We start from the raw sequence: 17790 nt of genomic DNA, 5'->3' as shown, positions 1-17790 counted from the left end.
CTGATGATCAGACTGGATTTATTAAAAACCGACATTCCTATTTTAATATACGCTGTGTATTAAATGTTATTTACTCTCCTTCCCAGGAGATATCGGAATGTGTGATCTCCTTAGATGCTGAGAAGGCCTTTGATCGGGTTTAATGGAATTATGTGTTTCAAAACCTTAGAAAAATTTAATTTTGGACCAGATTTTATTCAGTGGATTAAATTACTTTATCTATCTCCTTCTGCCTGGGTTGTTACTAATTTTCAGAATTCCAAACCATTTAAACTTCATCACGGAATTAGACAAGGCTGTCCGTTGAGCCTTTTGCTCTTTGATCTGGCTTTAGAACCCCTTGTCATTGCTTTTTGAGAATCTAATGATATCTGTGGTATTTTAAGGAGAGGTATTACTCACAAAATGTCACTTTACGCTCATGATATATTGCTGTTTATCTCTAATGTTGAAACCTTGTTACCTTGCATACTTCTTTACTCTCCCGTTTTAGCCAGTTTTCAGGATATAAATTGAGCCTACATAAGAGTGAATTATTTCCTTTAAATAATTTGGTATCAATTAATACTAATCTCCCTTTTAAAGCTGTAAGGAATCAATTTACTTATTTGGGTGTAACATTTACTAAGAATTACAAACACCTGTTTAAAGATGTCTTTATTGAATCATGTAAAAAGGATATTATTAAATTGGTCACCTTTTTCAATATCTTTGGACAAAATAATTCTATTAAAATGAATATTCTACCTAAATTTATGTATATTTTTCAGGCTTTACCCGTTTTTATTCCTAAAACCTTTTTTGACTCTCTTGATTCTATTTTATCCTCATATATGGCAAAAAAATAAACGTCCTCATTTAAATAAAGTTCATCTTCACAAACCTAAAAAGTCTGGAGGTTTAGCCTTACCTAATTTTATGTTTTATTACTGAGCAGTTAATATACGATATCTTACATTTTGTCTATATTATATTAATCATGTAGGTTGTCCAATATGGGTTTCTTTAGAAGCTAACTCTGTTAATAAATTTTCTATTATTTCTCTTCTTGGATCCTCATTTCCCTTATCTGTAAGTAAACTAACTGATAATTTAATAGTTAAACATACTCTGAGGATCTGGACACAATTTAGATAACACTTTGGCTTATTGAGATTTTCCCTTTCAAGTCCCATTTATTCTCATTTTTGTTTTAAACTCTCCATGACTGATTTAGTTTTTAAGGAATGGGACAGGTTGGGTATTAAATGTTTTTGGGATCTGTTTGTTGGAGGAAACCTTCTTTCATTTGAGCAATCATCAGCTAAATATAGTTTACCCAAAACTCACTTTTTTAGATATTACAAATCAGATTTTTTAAGATCTCAATTATGTGCATTCTCTATAAGCTCAGATAAGAACTTACTAGATGTAATTTTTAGTTTGACATTTTTTCATAATGGTTCAATATCTAATATTTATGGTTTGTTACTGGAAATGAGGAATGTTTCTTCAGACAAAATTAAGAATCTCTGCGAACAAGATTTACAGATATCAATATCTGAGGAAACTTGGAATGAAATTTTTAAACTGGTCAATACTTCATCGCTATGTGCTTGTCATTCCCTCGTACAATTTAAGGTAGTACATAGAGCTCATATGACTAAGGATAAGCTATCTCGTTTTTATTCAGATATATCTCCCTACTGTGACTGATGTAATAATGGATAAGCTTCATTAATTTATATGTTTTGGACTTGTCCAAATCTTGAAAAATATTGGAAGGAAGTTTTATGAACTTTTTCCTTAATTTTTAAAGTCAATTTTAAGCCTAGCCCTCTGACGGCCCTATTTGGTATTGTTGCAGGACAAGATATTAAGCTGAAGGCATCTGATTTACATATTTTGGCCTTTGGGAAAAAAGGGAGGGGGGAGAAAACAAAAAAACTAAATATATCAGGGATGGGGTAAGAAGGGGAGGAGGGGCATTAACAGAAGTTAGAGAAGTCAATGTTCATGCCATCAGGTTGAAGGCTACCCTCCTCCTCTTCTTACCCCATCCCTGATATATTTAGTTTTTCTCCCCCATCCCTTTTTTCCTTTCTCTCTCTGCCCATCACTCTGCCTGTTCTCCATCTCCCTGTGGCGCTCCCCTCCCCCTTTCTTTCTCCCTAGGCCTCCCGTCCCATGATCCTTTCCCTTCTCTAGCACTGTATCCCTTTTGCCAATCACCTTTCTGGCTCTCAGCTCCACCCCACCCCCTCCGGTCTTCTGCTATCATTTCACATTTTCCCCTCCCCCTCCTACCTTCAAATCTCTTACTATCTTTCCTTTCAGTTAGTCCTGACGAAGGGTCTCAGCCCAAAACATCAACAGTGCTTCTCCCTTTAGATGCTGCCTGGCCTGCTGCGTTCCACCAGCATTTTGTGTGTGTTGCCTGAAATAGGTGATCTAGTTATGTCATGTAGCTCTTTGCTTGAACTGTTTTTTATCAAAGTATGGTTGTGATTGTTGGAGCTTAATCTCCCATTCAAGTTTCTCCGGGCACTGTCCTTGGTACAGTCACCTTCCTCTGATTTTTCAAAGGTAATGGTTGTGGTTGTTGAAGCTTGATCACTGTTCAGGTTTCTCAAGGCACTGTCCTAGGGACAGTCACATTCTGCTGCTTTATTAAGGATTTCCTTCCATCATAGGTTACAGGTAGGAATGTTCACTGGAATTAAGCGATGTTCGGTTCCATTTCAATACTAAAGCCAACCATGACAGCCTGCAGCATGACAGGTAATTTTTAGGAGCCACGCAAGTGCCAGGCAGTGATTGTCAGCAAATAAGTGTGATCACCTATACTGATACTCCGTGATGTTACCAACACACAATTCACTGCCACTAGCATCCTAAAGGAATAGAGGGAAGGGGGGTGCTTCATGAGTGACAAGTTGAACTGAACCAGTCACAGAATCACAAGGGCAAGTTGGAGGCCAAGTGACTTGTCACTTGATAGCACTCTCCGTTTAGCTAGAGAATGGCAGCTTCAGTGTGAATGAAAGGTTTAGAGAATATAGCCCTATCAGCACCCTATTATGATGGTAAATATTTATTTCATCTATTACCGGCATGTAATAATTGAAATGTCTAGCCCCTACAAAATACACTGCAGTTAATTGCCAAGGCTACTCTGACAACACTTCAGCATCAAATTGCTCAAGCATCCTTTTGTATCATGTTTCTTTTTCATTTTTTGAAATGACTAAAAATTTTATTTTTTCCCTCAGGGTTGGACAGAGAGGAGCTGGTCTTCCAGCAACTATAGCCAGGAGTGAGCATGAAATTTCTGAGATCATCGATGGACTTTCTGAACAGGAGGTAAGTTATTCATCTCAATTCTTGTTTATTCAAGTTGACAACCTCACTTTGTCCAGTATTTACCTCATGGATTGCTGGAGGTAGGTGGTTATTGATGGCATTGCTGTTGCTGAGGCATGAGACATGAACTCTAGTGACTTTGTGGCTTTTGATGTGATTCCAAACTTAGTCATTGGCATCCACTTGGCTTAGTAACAATTTTTATGCTGAAATTGAGCATTGAATTTGATACTAAAGATGATACTTTAGATTTAATGTCCAGATTTCTCTGTTCTCTCTATCTCAGTTGACACTTGACGTTCATGTTCTGATGCACTTTAGGAGTGATCAAATCACTTTATAGAAAAATCCTGATACCTCAGTGGGGTTTATTAGGTCTCTGATTGCCCTCGGTGAATGTTCATTCAAAACAAGGGCAGATGCTTTTGCATATAGTCATCAGATAAGATCTGGCTTTATGAAGCTTCAATTTCTAGAGTTTCACTGTACTATTTCAACTGTGTGTTTAGGATTTTTAATAAGATTCATTTTCATCACTCACTCTGTTCTAAACCTCACCAAGTGATATAAGCAGGCAATTGTAATCTTGAGTAAACACGAGGAAATCTGCAGATGCTGGAAATTCAAACAATACACACAAAATGCTGGTGGAACACAGCAGGCCAGGCAGGCAGTATCTATAAGGAGAAGCACTGTCGACGTTTCGGGCTAAGACCCTTCATCAGGACTCATCCTGTCTCGGCCCAAAACGTCGACAGTGCTTCTCCTTATAGATGCTGCCTGCCTGGCCAATTGTAATCTTGGAGTGATTGCTTGAATTGTGCTTGGGAAGAATACAGACAGACAGACATACTTTATTGATCCCAAGGGGAAATTGGGTTTCGTTACAGCCGCACCAACCAAGAATAGTGAAGAAATATAGCAATATAAAACCATAAATAATTAAATAATATTAAGTTAATCATGCCAAGTGAAAATAAGTCCAGGACCAGCCTTTTGGCTCAGAGTGTCTAACACTCTGAGGGAGGAGTTGTAAAGTTTGATGGCCACAGGTAGGAATGACTTCCTATGACGCTCAGTGTTGCATCTCGGTGGAATGAGCCTCTGACTGAATGTACTCCTGTGCCTAACCAGTACATTATGGAGTGGATGGGAGTCATTGTCCAAGATGGCATGCAACTTGGACAGCATCGTCTTTTCAGACACCACCATCAGAGAGTCCAGTTCCACTCCCACAACATCACTGGCTTTATGAATGAGTTTGTTGATACTGTTGGTGTCTGCTACCCTCAGCCTGCTGCCCTAGCACGTAACAGCAAACATGATAGCACTGGCCCCCACAGCCTCGTAGAACATCCTCAGCATCTTCTGGCAGATGTTAAAGGACCTCAGTCTCCTCAGGAAACAGAGATGGTTTTGACCCTTCTTGTAGACAGCCTCAGTGTTCATTGACCAGTCCAGTTTATTGTCCAGAAAGTGGTTAAACAAAATTCCTACAAACACTATCTGGACCTCACTACTAGTAAGCTGGTATCCTGGAGTTTGGATTCCGCCACAGCAGTTGGGAAATTTAAATTTAGGTAAATAATACCTAGATTTAAGAAAACAGTTTCTGTGTGGTGTAATTGAAACTGTTGGGAGTGCTTAAAAATAAAGCATCCTCCCTCACCCGTCTTAATAAGCTGGTAAGGAAGGCGGGCTCTGTCGTGGGCAGAGTACTGGAGAGTTTAACATCGGTAGCTGAGCGAAGGGCGCTGAGTAGGCTACGGTCAATTATGGAAAACTCTGAACATCCTCTACATAGCACCATCCAGAGACAGAGAAGCAGTTTCAGCGACAGGTTACTATCGATGCAATGCTCCTCAGACAGGATGAAGAGGTCAATACTCCCCAATGCCAATAGGCTTTACAATTCAACCGCCAGGACTTAAGAACTTTTTAAAAGCTATTATTAATGCTTTTTGAGATAGTGATTTAGATGCATATCATATTTTTTACTGAGTTAAGTATTGTATGTAATTAGTTTTGCTACAACAAGTGTATGGGACATTGGAAAAAAAAGTTGAATTTCCCCATGGGGATGAATAAAGTATCTATCTATCTATCTATCAAACAGTCCTTCCAGCTGAGGCAGCACTTCACCTGCAAATCTATTGTTTCTGCTGCTCCGAATGTGGCCTGTTTTGCATTGGTGAGACCCGTCGTAAATTGGGGGACTGTTTCGCTAAGCACTATCCGCTCCATCCACTAAAAGTGGAATTTCTGGGTTAGCTAAACATTTTAATTCTGATTACCATTCTGACGTGTTGGTCCATGGCATCCTCTCAGTGGAGGGGCAATATCTTGTATTCCATCTGGGTAATTGCCAACTTGATGGCAATAATATTAATATCTCTTTCCAGTAAAAAAAAGAATTCCCTGCCCTTCCCTCCTCTTCTATGGCATTTTACCTTTTCTTGCCTATCACTTACCCCTGGGTCCCCTCCTTCCCTTTCTCCTACGATCCACTCATCTCTCCTATCAGATTCCATCTTCTCTCGCCCTTTACCTTTCCCACCTGCCTGGCTTCACTGTTCATGTTCTAGCTATCCTCTTGCCCCTCCCCCATTGTTTTATTCTGCCATCTTCCCCCTCTTCAGTCCTGAAGAAGGGTCTTGGCCCAAAACATTGACTGTTAATTCATTTCCATTGATGCTGCCTGCAGAGTTCTTCCAGCATTTTGTGCATGTTGCTTTGGATTCCCAGCATCTGCAGACTTTTTCTTGTTTATGATCTGATATTAATGACCTGTAGGAAAAGAAATGTGTTACACTTCTAATCTGGATTACGGGTTAAACCTAACCCACAACAATGTGGTAGGCAGGCAACTATCCTCTAAAGTGGTTCTTGTACCACTAAATTCAGGGGAATTTAAAGCTGAAAATAAATGCCTGTATAGCCACAATGTCCATATCCCAATAGTGAATAAATAAACAATATAAAACACTGTACACCAAACTTGTGCCAGGGAATACAGATCTCACTGATGCCTATGGTTTTGAGGTTAAGTGACAAGTTCTGCAAATATGTTGTTGCATGTGATTTTGTCATCTAGAAGTAGGACAGAAGCTTGCTAGTAGACTCTTGCCAGATCCTGTTAAGTAATAGCAGAGCTGTGGGGGGAGGTGTTTGCTGCTCTCCATCCCTATGTACTGAGATGGACAATAATCCAGCAGTGATTGAGTAGCTAGATCCTATTTGTCTTGAGGATGTGAAAGGTAAAGAGAAAGTTGGAGTTTTGACTAAATCCAGTGGTCCCTGTTCATTGCAGAACAATGAGAAGCAGATGAGGCAGCTGTCTGTCATCCCTCCAATGATGTTTGACATGGAACAGCGCCGGGTTAAATTCCTGAACATGAATGGAGTAATGGATGATCCTATGAGGGTATACAAGGAACGACAGTTTATAAACGTCTGGTCTGACCATGAGAAAGAAATCTTCAAAGAGAAGTAATTAAATGATTGCATTATTCACTAATACACATGTTAGTTTTATTTTTTTTTACTCGTGTTTTTTCTCCCCCGATCTGCTTCTGTCTAGACTCAAATGCACTGTATCTGCTAATACTGGAGCTTTGCATACAAGAGGATAAAGTCAAAAGTCAAGCAAGAGTAGAGCTCGGTGTTTTCTGTTATTTGGGTAGAAATCTCCATAGTTAACAGGATTTACAGAGCTGGAAGTTTGAGTCACTTTAACTCAATAAAAATCCCCCTTAAAATTAACTTAACTGTGACATTGGAAAGACTTTGTGGCTCTCTTACACATGTGTTCAAAGTTCAAAATAAGTTTATTGTCAAGGTACTTGTATTTCTCCATTTATACTGAAATTCATTTTCTTGCAGACATTCACACTGAGTACAAACCAAGACAGACAACCAATATACAAAAGGGAATAAAAACTAATAAATATATAAGCAATAAATACCAAGCACATGAGATGAAGGGTTCTTGAAAGTGAGCCCATAGGCGGTGGGTGAAGTTCAGTATTGATGTGAGACATAACACGTTCTCCAATGCAGGCATCATCCTGGTAACTCCCCTCGGCTCCCTGTCTAAAGCTTCCACATCCATCCAATAAGGAGGTAACCAAAACTGAACAAAACAATCTAACCAGGGTTTATAGTGCTGCAACGTTACCTCGCAACACTTGAGCTCAATCCCCCAACTAATGAAGGTTAACACACTATATATCTTAATCACCTTATCATAACATAAGAAATAGGAGGAGTAGGCCATCTGACCCATCGAGCCTGTTCCGACATTCAATAAGATCATGGCTGATCTGGCTTATGGACTCATCTCCACCTACCTAACTTTTCCCCATAACCCTTAATTTTCCTGCTATGCAAAAATCTATCCAACCTTGTCTTAAATATATTTATTGATGTAGCCTCCACTACTTCAGTGGGCAGAGAATTCCACAGATTCACTACTCTGAGAAAAGCAGTTCCTCCTCATCTCTGTCCTAAATCTACTCCCCTGAATCTTAAGGCTATGTCCTTTAGTTCTAGTCTCATCTACCAATGGAAACAACTTTCCTTCCTCTATCTTATCTATCCCTTTCATAATTTTATGTTTCTATAAGATCTCCTCTCATTCTTCTGAATTCCAGCAAGTACAGTCCCAGGTGACTCAATTTCTCCTCATAGTCTAATCCTCTTATCTCTGGAATCAACCTGGTGAACCTCCTCTGCACCACCTCCAAAGTCAGTATATCTTTCTTCAAGTAAGGGGACCAGAACTGCACTCAGTACTCCAGGTGCTGCCTTACCAGTACCCTGTACAGTTGCAGCATAACCTCCCTGCTCTTAAATACAATCCTCTAGCAATGAAGGCCAACGTTCCATTTGCCTTCTTGATATCCTGCTGCACCTGCAAACCACACTTTTGTGATTCATGTACAAGCATTCCCAAGTCCCCCTGCACAGTAGCATGCTCCAATTTTTTTACCATTTAAATAATAACCTGCTCTTTCATTTTTCCTTCCAAGGTGGATGACCTTGCATTTAACAACATTGTACTCCATCTGCCAGACCTTTGCCCACTCACTTAACCTATCTATATCTCTGCAGACTCCGTATCTTCTGCACAATTTGCTTTTCCACTCAATTTAGTATCATCAGCAAACTTAGATACACTATACTTGATCCTCTCTTCCAGATTGTTAATGTATATTGTGAACAGTTGTAGGCCCAGCACCAACCTCTGTGGCACACTGTTCACCGCTGATTGCCAACCAGAGAAACACCCACGTAGCTCAGCTCTCTGCTTTCTATTAGTTAACCAATCCAACTGGAGCGGCAACTTTGAGGGATCTGTGGGCTTGGACCCCAAGATCCCCCTGATCCTTCAAAGCTAGGAATCCTACCATTAACCCTGTACTCTGCCTTCAAGGTCAATTTTACAAAGTTCAGTTTTTGGATTGCCACTTCTCAGCCCAACTCTGCATCCTACAGCCGGTTGTGACACTACCCACGACCCCACCAACCTCCGTGTCATCTGCAAATTTACAAAACTGCTTCCTCTTCCAAGTAATTAATAAAAATCACAAAGCGAGAGTCCCAGAACAGATCCCCGCGGAACACCATTAGTCATGACCTGTAGGCAGAATGCATTCCATCTACTACCACCCTCTGTCTTCCGTGGGCAAGCTAATTCTGAATCTACACTGCCAAGATTTCCTGGATTTCGTGCCTCCTGACTTTCTGAATGAACCTACCATGGCAACCTTTTCAACCGCCTTACTGAAATCCATATATGCAACATCCACTGTTCTACCTTCATCAATTTGTTTTGTCACTTCCTCAATTTGTTTTGTCACTTCCTCAAAAAAATTCAACCAGGCTTGTGATTTCTGCCCCTCACACAGCCACTCTTCCCAAAATGCTCATAAATTCTGTCCCTGAGAATCCTCTCCATTAGTTTGCTCACCATGGGCGCAGGATTCTTAGGGACAGATTTTGAAATTAAGGAATAACCTAACTCCTCTTTCTTTTCAATACTGGCTCACAAGGAAAATCACTTTTTATTTATCTTTTGTTCTTCAGTTGACTATTGAAGTTGTTGATAAGAATCTTTTGCTTTCAACAGATTTGTTCAACACCCTAAAAACTTTGGTTTGATAGCATCTTACCTTGAACGAAAGGTTAGTAGCTTTTCTACACATTTGTTTTTGGAAAAGAACCTGAAAATTGCTAGTTAATTTACTTTGGCTTCAACTAATTTGCCTGAAGTACATTTTGACTTATTGTGGTGAGCAAACTCCCTGAGTACCTTTGATGTAAAATGTTTTCCGTTATATATTTGTTATATTGGGCCCAAAATTCCATTCCAGAATGCTGGAGGAGGAAAAACGAGATTTGTGAGAACAGGTAATCTAGAGCAGAGTAGAATTGCTCCACTTCTGGACCCATTAGTGCCCAGCAAGAAATATGATCCCAGACTTACTGAGTTTTCCTGGTGTTTGTATATTGTTTACACACAAAGTTCTAACAAATGACATCAGCAAGAAAAACACAATATCTCTTATTTTTTGTTTTTGGTCTAACTGATTTGAAAAACCAACAGTTTTCATTTACTCCCTGAACAACCTTACGACATAGAACAGTGGGCAGGTGGGTTGGCATTTTAACAGAATGGTCCTTGTCATGATTTTATGGTAATATGAAGCCACATGGATCAAGAAAATGCAAGTTGAAAAACTTCTGTGCCATTAGAGCAAATTTTATTCTGTATCTCAACTTATTTTTGGGGAATGGTTTGTGAATTCAGAAAGAGTGGGTGTGGAAAAACCAAATGGCCATAATGCAGTTACTCAGACAGCACAAGAACTGTCCCTTCAGCCCACCATGGGGGACAAACTAAAATGGGTCCCTGGTGTTTGCAGTGGGCTGAAAGGCCTGATCCATTCTGTATTAAGTAACTATACTGTATCTGATTCGATGAAATAGTTCCTTTAGTATCATGAAGTAGTAGGAAGGAAGAGGTGTTTACTATTGGCAGATTGCTGCAAGTGCAGATGTTGGAAAACCTTTCACTGTGTAACTGATGGATAAAAGATATATTCTGGGAGGCAGATCTCTAAGGTGGGACAAGCACAGTTGAATGCCATGTCAGTGATTGAGGAGAATCCTTGATTTGGGAAGGAACTGGTCAGGGTATTCTACAGTAACACACTGCCTTTCTTCCCAAACTTTTCCACCATCTAACAATGCAGAGTGCACTCAGTTACTTGGGTAATAATTTCCCAGAAGTGCAAGAAGCATGTTTCATTTGTATTCACTCCATCACTTAGAACATTCTTTCTCTATAAAATGCTCTGCAACAGCTCCCCAAAGCTTTTTTGACATCATCTTCCAAAAACGTAACTGTTTTGTTTTATTTCTTTTCTGCTTTGGAAGTGGTCTATGCTTTATTTTGACTGCATTGGGATTTCAGATCAAATGAAGCAATAAATAAATATTTTATTGTAAGGAGAGCATTGTTCTAATGAACCATGTCTTGTTTCCACAGTGTGTTGCAGATTGTGTTCTCTACTATTACTTGACTAAGAAAAATGAGAATTATAAGAACCTTGTGAGGAGGAACTATGGTCGTCGCAGAGGGAGGAATACGGTAAGACAGCAGAATTCAACACTTCCAAATGTGGAGCAAGGGCAGTATGATCAAACAGTGGATGGTCTGGTAGTAAGTAGCTACAGAGGGAATTGCCTGCTTTACATAATTTCTGACATGTAAGTCTACTCGTGATTGTAACATCCAGCACCAGATTTGTTACTGTTTTATTCACTGCTGATTTCAGTAGCTTACTTTTTCCAGTCACTGCCAAGTGGAGGTAATATAAACACTCCAGTTATGTACGTGGCACCAATGTACATGCTGTGTGTGTGTTAGCTGTAACAAGACTTCCAGACTACTCACTGACCAATGAGGGCAAGCCTGGCATATCTTTTCTTTACTGCTCCATCAGCTTGTTTTGCCTCTTTCAGGGAGCTGTGGATCAAGATCCCTCCCACTAACTCCATACTTTAATTTTACACTTGTCCTCCTAGAATGCAACACTCATATTTGCCTAGTTTAAACTCACTCTGCCATTTCTCTACCCATATCTTCAACTGGTCTATATCCTGCTTTATCCTCTGAGAGTTTTCTTCACTGTCCATAATTCCAGCAATTGCATAAAGACAAATAGTTTTGAATGTTAGAGATCAAATTATCCCTGCCCCAAGATAGCACTGTAGCAGCTCCTCAGGGCAATATCATAGATTTGACTATCTCCCACTGATTGATCAATGACCTTCTTGCCATCATAAGGACAGAAATGGAGATGTTCACTGACAACTACACAATATTCCATTTCCTTTCACAATAATAATTCACAATATATAATCCATGGAGCAAGACCATGTGATAAATTTCACAGCATATGGCATTGATATTAAACCTGATTCTGATTCCAAAGCTACATTCGGCCAAGAATTGAAAATCGTAAAGTACAGATGCTGGAAATGTGAAATGAAAAGTGCCGGCAACATTCAACAGGTCAACTTATCAAGTACCACCAGCATTTTGTTATTCTCTCAAACAGGTGGGTAAGGGCAGACAAGTGCAAATAACAAGCATAGTAAAAATTGTCAGGTGATAATCTTCTCCAGCAAGAGAGTGCTGATGCACCCATCTATGAAATGCAGTGGCATTGTTTCCATCAACTTTACTGACCAGTAGTTCAATTTGAGTAGCCACTTACATATCATGGCTTTCCAGGGGATGAATGACTTACTTTCTGATAGCCTGAAGCCATTCCACTATCTATAAGGCATAAGTCAATGGTAATTAAATATTCTCAATTCAACTTTTCAAGGATGAAGAAGATCGCATAAAATGTTGCATTCATTCTATCACTGGCACTAGGACTGCAGAGTGATTACTTACAGAATATTTCGTAGTTACTTACTGAGGTTACTCTGATCACTTCCCAAACTGCAGTATCTAGAAAGATGAACTTGTAGGTTCTCTGAAAGTGGCATACTTTTTTTTAGCTTGGACAGTTTTACTATAACCATATAACAATCACAGCACGGAAACAGGCCATTCCGGCCCTCCTAGTCCGTGCCGAACTCTTAATCTCACCTAGTCCCACCTACCCGCACTCAGCCCATAACCCTCCACTCCTTTCCTGTCCATATACCTATCCAATTTTACCTTAAATGACACAACTGAACTTGCCTCTACTACTTCTACAGGAAGCTCATTCCACACAGCTATCACTCTCTGAGTAAAGAAATACCCCCTCGTGTTTCCCTTAAACTTTTGCCCCCTAACTCTCAAATCATGTCCTCTCGTTTGAATCTCCCCTACTCTCAATGGAAACAGCCTATTCACGTCAACTCTATCTATCCCTCTCAACATTTTAAATACCTCGATCAAATCCCCCCTCAACCTTCTACGCTCCAATGAATAGAGACCTAACTTGTTCAACCTTTCTCTGTAACTTAAGTGCTGAAACCCAGGTAACATCCTAGTAAATCGTCTCTGCACTCTCTCTACTGTCGTCTCTTCATCATTAGGTCCAAATCTCGGAAGTTCTTCCTTAACTCAGTAACTCCAGAGAAAACTGCTTCAAAAAGGTGGCTTGCTGAACTAGTTGAGGGCACTTGGAGCTGGGAATTAAATGGTGACCAAATTATTGACACATGAATTCTGATTTTAAAATCTCACTTCTTTGATCCTAGCGAATTAAACCACGTGAGACCATAAGATATAGGAGGAGACTTGGGCCATTTGGCCCATCAGATCTGCTCCACTATTTTATCATGGCTGATCCATTTTTCTTCTCAACCAACCCCAATCTTCTGCTGCCTTAAATGTATCTAAAGACTTGCCATCCACAGCCACCTGTGGCAACAAATGCCACAGATTCACCATTCTTTGGCTAAAGAAATTCTTCCTTGTCTCCATTTTAAAAGCACGTCCCTCTATTTTGAGGCTGTGTCCACTGGTCCTAGTCTTTCCCACCGTAGAAAAATCCTCTCCACTCACTCTATCAAGGCCTTTCACCATTCAACAGATTTCAAATAGGTCATCCCTCATTATTCTGAATTCCAGTGAATTCATGCCCAGAGCCATCAAATGTACTTCATATGACTAGCCATTCAATCCTGGAAGCATTTTCATGAACCTCCTTTGACCCCTCTCCAGTTCAAGTAAGAGGGTCAAACCCTGCTCACAACATTCCAAGAATCCTCACCAGTGCCTTGTAAAGCCTCAACATAACATCTTACTTTTGTATTCTAGTCCTCTCGAAATGATTGCTAAGATTGCATTTGCCTTCCTCACCACAAACTCAACCTGCAAATTAACATTTAGGGAATCCTGCGCAATGACTCCCAAATCCCTTTGCGCCTCAGATTTTAGTATTTTCTTTCCATTTAGATGATCTATCCTTTTATTTATTTTACCAAAGTGCATAACCATATACTTCCGCACACTGTATTCCATCTGCTGCTACTTTGCCCATTCTCCACATGTTATAGACAATAGACAATAGGTGCAGAAGTAGACCATTCGGCCCTTCGAGCCTGCACCGCCATTCTGAGATCATGGCTGATCATCTACTATCAATACCTGGTTCCTGCCTTGTCCCCATATCCCTTGATTCCCCTATCCATAAGATACCTATCTAGCTCCTCCTTGAAAGCTTCCAGAGAATTGGCCTCCACTGCCTTCCGAGGCAGTGCATTCCAGACCCCCACAACTCTCTGGGAGAAGAAGTTTTTCCTTAACTCTGTCCTAAATGACCTACCCCTTATTCTCAAACCATGCCCTCTGGTACTGGACTCTCCCAGCATCTGGAACATATTTCCTGCCTCTATCTTGTCCAATCCCTTAATAATCTTATATGTTGCAATCAGATCCCCTCTCAGTCTCCTTAATCCCAGCATGTACAAGCCCAGTCTCTCTAACCTCTCTGCGTAAGACAGTCCGGACATCCCAGGAATTAACCTTGAGAATCTACGCTGCACTTCCTCTACAGCCAGGATGTCCTTCCTTAACCCTGGAGACCAAAACTGTACACAAATGCAAAAGAATTTCCTTGCTCTTGTACTCAATTCCCTTTGTAATAAAGGCCAACATTCCATTAGCCTTCTTCACTGCCTGCTGCACTTGCTCATTCACCTTCAGTGACTGATGAACAAGGACTCCTAGATCTCTTTGTGTTTCTCCCTTACCTAACTTTACACCGTTTGAAGCAAAATAGCCAAAAATGCTTAGAAATACTTGGTAAGTTGGGCAACAGCCATGCAATAAAAAGCATTTAATGTTTCTGTTTAAACATCTTTCTTCAGAACTGGATAAAGTTACAGAAAAGCTGTGGAGAAAGAACAAAGGGAAGAGATAAGAAGGTGCAAGGTGGAAAAGCTGGTAATGGGAAGCTGAATGTCAATCTGGAGTAGGTGTCAGGGACGTCTCAGGTCACGTCCACAAGATCTTAGATAGGGAGGGAGAGCAGCCCAGGTGTCTTGGTACATATTGGTACCAGTGACATAGGAACGAAAAGCAAAGAGGTCCTGAAAAGAGATTTTAGAGAGCTAGGTAGAAAGCTGAGAAGCAGGACCTCTGGGTTAGTAATTTTTGGATTGCTGCCTGTGCCACACACCAGTGAGGATAAAAACGGGATGATTTGGCAGATAAGTGCATGGCTGAGAAGCTGGTGCAGAGGGCAGGGCTTCAGGTTCTTGGATCATTAGGATCTTTTCTGAGGGAGGTATGACCTGTTGAAAAGTGATGGGTTGCACCTGAACCCGAGGGGGACCAATATTCTTGCGGCAAGTTTGTCAGAGCTGTTGGGGTGGGTTTAAACTAATTTGGCAGGGGGTTGGGAACCGGAGTGATGGGACTCAGGATAGGACGGATGGTAAAAAAGTAAAGATAGGTTGCAGTTAGACTGTCAGGAAGGGCAGGCAGGTGATGGGACATAGTCACAGCCAACAGGGTGAGTATCAGTACATTAAGGATGCCAAATCAAAAAGGGTAGCAAATACAGTGTCCAAGATGTTGTATCTCAGAGTGTGGAGTATAAGAAATAAGGTGGATGATCTTGTTGCACTATTACAGATTGCCAGGTATGATGTTGTGGCCATCACCGAATCGTGGCTGAAGGATGGTTGTAGTTGGGAACTAAATGTCCAAGGTTACACAGCAGAGGGGGAGGGTGTGGCTCTACTGGTGAAGAATGGGATCAAGTCAGTAGAAAAATGTGACATAGGATCGGAAGATGTTGAATCCTTGTGGGTTGAGTTGAGAAACTGCAAGGGTAAAAGGACCCTGATGGCAGTTATATACAGACCTCCCAACAGTGGCTGGGAGGTGAACCATAATTTACATGGTTCGTGGTTACATGGAAATAGAATAGGCATGTCAAAAGGGCAATGTTATGGTAGTCATGGCAGATTTTAACATGCAGGTCAATTGGGGAAAATAAAGATTGATAATGGAACTCAAGCGAGTGAGTTTGTTGAATGCTTAAAAGATGGCATTTTAGGGCAGTTTGTCATTGAGCCTATTAGGGGATCAGCTATACTGGATTGGATGTTATGAACTGGAGGCGATTAGGGAGCTTAAGGTAAGAGAACCCTTAGGAGACAGTGATCACAATATGATTGAGTTCAATTTGAAATTTGATAGGGAGAAAGTAAAGTCTGACGTAGTAGTATTTCAGTAGAGTAAGGGAAATTACAGTGATATGAGAGAGGGCTTGGCCAAAGTAAATTCGAAGGAGCTGCTGGCAGGGATGTCAGCAGAGCAGCAATGGGATACATTTCTAGGAAAAATGAGGAAGGTGCAGGACATGTGTATTCCAAAAGTGAAGAAATACTCAAGTGACAAGATAGTACAACCGCGGCTGACAAGGGAAGTCAGAGCTAATGTAAAAACAAAAGAGAGGGCATACAACAAAGCAAAAATAGTGGGAAGATAGAGGATTGGGAAGTTTTTAAAAACCTACAGAGAGCAACTATAAAAATCATTAGGATAAAATACGAAAGCAAGCTAGCAAATAATATCAAAGTGGATAGTAAAAGCATTTTCAAATATGTTAAAAAAGAGATGAGAGTGGATATAGGACCACTAGAAAATGAAGCAGGAGAAATAATAATGGGGGACAAGAGGATGGCAGATGAACTAAATGAGTATTTTGTATCAGACACCAGTAGTGTGCCAGATGTGAAGGAAGAGAATTGGTGCAGTTGTGGCGGCATTAGCAATGATCTTTCAAAAATCATTGGTCTGTGACATGGTGCCAGAGGACTGGAAAATTGCAAATGTCGTTCCACTCTTTAAGAAAGGGGGGAAGGCAGCAGAAAGGAAATTATAAACCAGTTAGCCATACCTCAGTGTCTGGAAAGATGTTAGTCAATTGTTAATGATGAGGCAATGGAGTATTTGGTGACACGGGACAAGATAGAGCAAAGTCAGCATGGTTTCTTTAAGGGAAAATCCTGTGTGACGAACATGTTGGAATTCTTTGAGGAGATTAAAAGTAGGATAGATAAAGGGGATGCAGTGGATGTTGTATATTTGGACTTTTAGAAGGCCTTTGACAAGGTGCCACATGAGGCTGCTTACCAAGTTAAGAACCTGTGGTATTACTGGAAAGTTACTACATGGTTAGAGCATTGGCTGATTTGGAAGGAGGCAGTGAGTGGGAATAAAAGGATCCTTGTCTGGTTGGCTGCCAGTAACTAGTGATGTTGCACAGGGATCGGTGTTGGGACCATTTCTTTTTTATGCTGTGTATGAAAGGATTTTATGCTGTATATAGATGATGAAATAGATGGTTTTGTTGCCAAGTTTGCAAATTATTTGAAGATTGGTGGAGGGGCAGGTAACATTGAGGAAACAGGTAGGATGCAGAAGGACTTAGACAGATTAGGAGAATGGGCAAGAAAGTGGCAAATGAAATATAATGTTGGAAAATGCTTGGTCGTGCACTTTGGTAGTAGAAATAAATGTGCAGACTATTATCTAAACGGGGAGAAAATCCAAAAACCTGAGATGCAAAGGGACTGAGAGTCCTTGTGCAGATCACCCTAAAGTTTAACTTGCAGGTTGAGTCGGTGGTGAGGAAGGCAAATGCAGTATTAGCATACTTTTCAAGAAGTGTAGAATACAAGAGCAGAGATGTGATGCTGAGCCTTAATAAGGCATTGGTGAGGTCTCATCTTGAGTACTTGTGTACAGTTTTGGGCTCCTCATCTTAGAAGAGATGTACTGGTACTGAAGAAGGTCCAGAGGAGGTTCACAAGGATGATTCCAGGAATGAAAGGGTTATCATACGAGGAACGTTTGATGGCCCTGTGTCTGAACTCGCTGGAATTTAGAAGGATGGGGGGGGTGGGGGGTTCTCATTG

At 40.6% G+C, this 17790-nt stretch overlaps 1 protein-coding gene across 13 annotated transcripts in view; it reads left to right on the top strand.

Moving 5' to 3' along the window:
• ncor1 (nuclear receptor corepressor 1) overlaps positions 1–17790 on the top strand; it is a 273467-nt gene that overhangs the window by 111746 nt on the left and 143931 nt on the right. For all 13 annotated transcript variants that reach the window (XM_073053048.1, XM_073053047.1, XM_073053052.1 and 10 more), the window contains exons 11-14: positions 3252–3342; positions 6653–6831; positions 9473–9527; positions 10895–10996. In XM_073053048.1, the coding sequence (XP_072909149.1) occupies positions 3252–3342; positions 6653–6831; positions 9473–9527; positions 10895–10996 (427 nt within the window). The remainder of the gene's footprint in view (positions 1–3251; positions 3343–6652; positions 6832–9472; positions 9528–10894; positions 10997–17790) is intronic.

The sequence above is a fragment of the Hemitrygon akajei genome, chromosome 8, assembly GCF_048418815.1.
Source record: "Hemitrygon akajei chromosome 8, sHemAka1.3, whole genome shotgun sequence".
Lineage (NCBI taxonomy): Eukaryota > Metazoa > Chordata > Chondrichthyes > Myliobatiformes > Dasyatidae > Hemitrygon > Hemitrygon akajei.
The sequence above is the reverse complement of the archived record's forward strand: the minus strand, read 5'-3'. Positions and strand labels throughout refer to the sequence as shown.